We start from the raw sequence: 6,345 nt of genomic DNA, 5'->3' as shown, positions 1-6,345 counted from the left end.
ACTTTTTGATTTCCTTTACTGTGTTCAGTATTTAATTAGACAGTTCTTGTATAAAGCACTATAAGAAAAGCAAAGCATGCTGTCCATAGACATGAATACATTAAAACGGGAATGTTGTTTAGTAAAAATAGGAGTTCTAATGATCTTGCATCAAGCCTTTAATGTGGTGCCAGTATTATTTAAGGAAAGTGTAGCCAAGTGTTTGAAACTATCTGATTTTCATGCAGGTTCACTTTAAGAAATATTTAGGTATTTAAATTATTCCATAAAAATGAAATATTAAAATAAAGTTAAGGCAAAAAATACACCCTATACAGTCATTTGTATTGGTTTTCTGTCCAATGCAGGCAAGTTACCAGGTATCCGCACTGTAAAATAAAATATTGAAAATACTTAATATAAATTCTTAGTTTGTTCATATATAGATTCTTAGTTTGTTCATATATAGATTCTATTTGTTCATATTACTTTTCAGGAAAACTTCCCATCATGTCCAACAGAAGAAATGGTTGAGGCAGAGGTTATCATTAGAGAGAACCAACGAAATGAAACAAGTGAACGAGTGATTGATAACATAAAAGAATCCAAAGAAAACACAGTTAAGGCAGGTAGAAAGAGTAAGGGAGACCTACAGTCACCTTATGTGGGACCATACATTGTAAGTGAAACAGAGTAAAATTAGAAAAAGATGGACATATACTTAAAAATCTTGTGTCAATAAATAATGTGAAAAAAATAGTGGAAATTGAAAAGAAAACAGAAAAACTAACAAACAATGAAGGAGAAGGAATTAGTACACGAGAAGAAACCACAACTCAAATCCAAATCAGAGAATTCATTCATACAATGGCCAAAACTAACAGCTTGGAGGAAATTGTCCGAATATGTGAAGAAAAAAACAAGAGCGCTAAAGTGCCACTGAACATGGCCTCCTTTTCTAAAACTATGCTTGATTGCCCAGTGGTATTATTCATCAATGAGGTAGGAAAACAAAACAGTTTTGTACTAGTAATCTCTGTTAAAAACATGCAACTTAACAGAAATGTAGGTTATTGAATATCTATTAAAAGTAGGATATGAAATAGGAAGCAAATACGACAAAATGCAAACTTGTTTCAACATTTACAATGACATAATGTCACAAAAAGAAGGAATTTTTCAAACAGTGTCTGTTTTACTTAAAGATCATGTAACACAATTTTTTCATGGGTTTTATTTCATAAAAATGATGCTCAAATTAAGATTTGTCAATATTGTAAGTTCCAATAAGCACTATTTATAAAGATATTACCCAATTTGGCATTTCATATAAATAAAAGGAGGTAATTAGAAATTTCTTTTCTATAAATTCTAAGTCAAATTTTCCAATAAGAAATGAATGCATGTAATTTATTGATTAAATATAATGTGCACAAATATTTGCTGTACACATTCTACATATTCTTCGATGTTTGAAAATTGTTTTATTTGCATAATTATATACACATATATAGTTTTTTACAAGTGTGGTATACACACAGTAACAATTTCAATCAAAAAACATACAGGATCTTTTAACATTGTTCTTGATTGGTCAGCAAGTACTCCCTATTATACATATTGTAAACCAGTACTTATTGTTTTTAAATAGATGGTTCATTCAATGCAAGCTTCATGACATACTAATGATTAATCATTTAGACTAAATTTGATATTTCTAAATTGTATGATAGGGTATATATGTTAAAGCAGGCTACCTTACAAGAAATATACTCTTTTTAATATATTCTTCGAGTTGTCCAGATAGATGTGGAGATTTGTTGAAATTTAAAAAAAAAATCAAGCACTGATTCAAATTAAAGCAGTCTTTCATTTTCCCTGTTAATGTTATACATGTTCTTTAATTTTCAGGTATTAAAGTCCAGTGAAGCCTTGATGGATATCATAAGGGATGAAGATTTAAAAGTAAACAAAGTAGAACTGGTTGATGACTTCACTGGCACCATGATTCTAACATGCAGTGTACTAGCGAAAGCATTTACTGAAAAGGTTCCAGTACTTCAGGTCTTAGACACTCTTAGTTCTAGACCCAGCTTTCTTTCTCCATATGTTGAACCAGAAGGTTTAAAACCAGAGGAAAGATTAACAGTTGCTGGTGAAGAAATCAACCAGAACGATTTGGACTCCCTTAAATGCACTAGCTGGCTAAACGACAAGGTAAAATCACTTTGTTGCAGATTTAAATACTATACAGGTTTTAGTAACTGTAGGTTGGGGGAGGCATATTGCCAAACTAAATGTTTTCTTGGCATAATGTCAAACAAAGTGTATACTATGTGCCTAGATCATTAATTCTGTTTTCATAATTGGTACAAAAAATATTATACAAAATACAGAGTTGATGTGTTGTTTGTAAGATCCAGGTCCCTGGGTCAAAGATTAAGGTCACAAAAGGGATTTGAACTTAATGTAATCATCATGCAAATCTGTAGAATTTGATGCCTGCTTATTGACTTATGCATGCAATAAGTAAACCTTATTTTACCTCCATTATACACAGAGCTTAAGTAACATTTTTGTTGTTCTTCTTTGAAAATTTTCAGACAATATTTGTCCAGAGCACAGCTTTAAAACATAATGAGCGATATATTAACTAGATTCTTTATTTCTGATAAATATGGAAGTTTTTGTAATACCTCAATTAATTTTCAAAGTCCATTGAAATATGGCTTTGGAACTTTGCACACTTGTTCAACATCATGACCCCAACATGTAGACAGGAGTAGGTAACTCTTTCAAGCTTTTTGACATAATTATGCCCCTTTTTTACTTAGAATTTACATTTAAAGTTTTTTGTAACACCTCAAATATTTTCAAAGTCCATTGACATATGGCTTTGAAACTTTGCACACTTGTTCACCATCATGATCCCAACCTGTAGAAAGGAGGGGGTAACTGTATGAAGCATTTGGCAGAATAATACCCCTTTTTCAACTTAGAATTTACATTTAAGTTTGCATACAATCTCAGATATTTACATGTTATTATTCTATTGACATCTGGCTTTGAAACAAGTTGAAATTGTAAACTCTTCTTTGAGAGCACAATAGGACTCTATCCAAGGCCTATAACTGTAACATGGATGTAACGAAAAAAAAATGACCTTTTTTGAACTCAATGTTATGTAAAAATTTTACATTATCAAGGCTCTTTTACTATCAAACACTAAGAATAGTCGAAAGTTGCTGTCCTACCGACAGCTCTTGTTTATGATAAACTGTTACAAAAAATATATATAAGAGGATATTGAACGAGCATAGGTTTAAGGTGGTCATGCCTTAATTTACCAGAGTTTTTTCTAGATATTGTACAGTAGACCTCATAGGAACTTGATGATATCTGTTATTCAGCATCAGGGCTAAATTTTCAACAATACTACATTCAGAAAGCTCATGTTATTTTCATTTTGCTACATAACTAATAATTCTAATAATTGAAGATAACAATACAAAGATGATGAAGAGTCCAGTTTATATTGCAAATTAGATAAAACTACAATTTTTATATGTTTCTATATTTTAGTTAAATGTATGGCATGTAATAATCTATTAAATTTACTTAACAGAATAACATTTAATATTACAAAGGACTTATTTATAAATTATATCTCTCTTGAATGTTAGAAAAAAATTGAATTTTCAGTTTCAGCACTCATATTTTTATGGAAATGTATGTAGTCATTATTTTGGCCACAAATGTGAAATAGCAATTAACAAAGGTTAAAGGGACACCACTGAGGTTTAAGAGCCTAAAAACATAACATTTGAATTTCTTACATAAATGAGCTGGGGCACTTTAAACAGAAATATATGCAAAGATAGTTAAGAAATATACTTTGAAATAAATTGAAAATTATATTTTTATGCTTTTCTTAACCCGATTTGAGTGAAAAGCGTTTAAACGCTTTTCATTTTGGGTCATTTTTTTTTACAATTTGAATAACTATTCTGGAAAAAACGAAGTGTGCAAATGATCTGAAATTTTGGACAAAGATTAGTGGTCTAAATCTACATCAAATGGTACATTTATCTGGGAAAAATAATTTCAGTCCCATCAGGTCATAAAACCTCAGTGGAGTCCCTTTAATACTGAATAGTTTCAGTGCCTTAAACTTTGTATAAAAATGGTTTGTGTTAACATTGAATAGTTTTAAGGACTTTGAACTTAAAATGTAAAAGGTAGTTTGTGCATAAAAGTTTCTGAAATTTTAGCTGCATGTGATGGCATCCATGGCGTGACAACACATTTCTAGTTAAAATATTTTCTTATACACCCTTTGTATTTTTAATTTCTCATATTAAGAAGGCATATAATACATGTGATCCTTTAAGTTTGGAGAAGTTTGGGGCTACTGGGTTCAAGGTCAAGGTCTTGCATTGATATATATTTGATGAATTTTTATTTCCAAGTGGAATATTTTTCAACTTGATCAAGTAATAGCAATGACATGCCAACTTATAATTTTCATATTAACAAAGTTTTATGACTCTGACAAGTTATATAACTGTGTAAAAACAGATTGATAAAAATTGTTATATCTATTCTGATTGTAATGTTTTTTTCACTTTTTTCAGCCACTTTATGAAAATACGGTCATGAAAAGTGAGTGATGGTTTTGAACATTGGACAACATACAATCCAATATTAAACAAACAGACAGATACTTCTAGTTGTGGGATATTTGTTTTGATGGTAAATTAACTCTTTGATTATTTAGGCATTTAAAATATAATTAACTCATTCTTATATCCATGATTGTGTCTCTGGTAATGTAGGTATATATGCACACACATCATTACAAATTGCGCAAATGCTTTCACTGTTGAACAAGATAAAATTAGAAAACAAGAGCAATCAGTGATCATAGACGGGTTTGATTTTCAGAAAAGACCCTCCGTTAAGAGTCTAACGGCATTTTTCAGTACAAGCAGGTAGTCAATCGTTTTTACATAATTCGGGTACGCTGAATCCATTTTTTGCTCTACCACGGCTGTACTTGAAGTCCTTGACCTTCAAAAGGTCAAATCAAAATGACCGCCATTGTCCTTTACCATATAATTAAAAAAAAATATTTTTTCTGGTACATATCGTATCGTATTTCCGTTAATGTACATGGAATAAAGTTTCAATTACGTTAAGGAATAATTGGCTGTTAATTATACATGCTTTACACATTGACTGCTATGCCGGCCATCTTTGATTTCAAAATGGATACCTTTTTAATAAATATAAGTAAAGTGCTTTTAAACAAATGGATCCTTCTGTAGGAATGAGTATCAAAAATTGAATAATGATATGAGCAATATGTCATGTCGAATTGTACACACTGTGTAGGTATACTGCACACTTTAATTTACATCATTACTTCAAACTATCACAGGTGATTCGTTTTGGACAATTAATCTATATCAGGTATCTGAGATCCAAAATGTCTTAAATAAAACCTAATTCTACAAGTCATCTTTATTTTGATAGAATAGCATTTGTGTAAAACTTTATGGACACTAGATCATTTTATATCCGTCCCCTAATGATAGCCAAGTGCATATTGCAGCTATTGTGTAGCAGGAGACAGAAAAATCATTGACAGGACAAAAATCATTCATTAGTCAGGGTCCATAACTCAGCCAAAAAACATTCAAGCTGAAAACATTCAACCCTATGAAAATCGTTTCTCTTAGTCTTTTGAATTACATTGGTTTAACATGTTCAGAAAGGTCACTGGTGTAATATGCCTCTTCTTGCCATCCTCATTGCTTTGCCTTTGATATGATAGCACACTTTAACCAAACAAATACATCCCTTAAAAATGATGAAAGTTACAAAACAAGATTCATAAGAGCTCTTATATTCATTGGTTTTAACAACCTATTCTTAATACATTTACAGACACCGGAGAGCTTATCTAAAGGTAAGGCATCCTGGATCTTACGCCAAGTGCATGTCCCGAATTTCCGTAACTATGTGATGAAGAGATTGATGTCTATTGGTGTTAGGAATACATACCTGTGTGATTCCTTATACTGCAAGGATCCAAAAGGGAGAAAAATACAGTGGATAAATTGTGACGTCTGTTCACGCTTGGTGGCATAAAATGTGTTGTGCAAAGTCAAATTTTCAGGAGGAATTTTTCCAATGTGAAATTTGTGATGCACAATTTCAGTAATGATACAAGGAAATGAATAGATTTACCACCTGCGTAATGATTGTTGTTCGGGAGGTATTCTGGTTAGGGGTTGTCCATTAGTTCACGTGGTAGTCTGTGTGCCAATCTTCTTTGAAACCACTCATCCAATTTTAAAATCT

General features: G+C 31.3%; 1 protein-coding gene across 1 annotated transcript; it reads left to right on the top strand.

Moving 5' to 3' along the window:
• Nucleotides 1-753: 753 nt before the first annotated feature.
• On the top strand, nucleotides 754-6,132 carry LOC132749189 (uncharacterized). Its single transcript, XM_060738902.1, has 3 exons — nucleotides 754-981; nucleotides 1,891-2,196; nucleotides 5,929-6,132. Exons 1-3 carry the CDS (start codon nucleotides 847-849, stop codon nucleotides 6,130-6,132), a joined length of 645 nt encoding a protein of 214 aa, XP_060594885.1. The 5' UTR covers nucleotides 754-846.
• The last annotated feature ends 213 nt before the right edge of the window (nucleotides 6,133-6,345 follow it).

This window comes from Ruditapes philippinarum, unplaced genomic scaffold (assembly GCF_026571515.1).
Source record: "Ruditapes philippinarum isolate M1 unplaced genomic scaffold, ASM2657151v2 ctg181_1_1_1_1, whole genome shotgun sequence".
Classification (NCBI taxonomy): Eukaryota; Metazoa; Mollusca; class Bivalvia; order Venerida; family Veneridae; genus Ruditapes; species Ruditapes philippinarum.
This window is presented reverse-complemented; position numbering and strand designations above follow the sequence as displayed.

Bases quoted from the DNA above. Each gene is read 5' to 3' on its own strand.
- LOC132749189 (XM_060738902.1), top strand. From the start codon at position 847: ATGGCCAAAACTAACAGCTTGGAGGAAATTGTCCGAATATGTGAAGAA. The intron at 982-1,890 runs GTAGGAAAACAA...TTTAATTTTCAG, and splicing joins TGGTATTATTCATCAATGAG to GTATTAAAGTCCAGTGAAGC. The intron at 2,197-5,928 runs GTAAAATCACTT...ATACATTTACAG, and splicing joins CTAGCTGGCTAAACGACAAG to ACACCGGAGAGCTTATCTAA.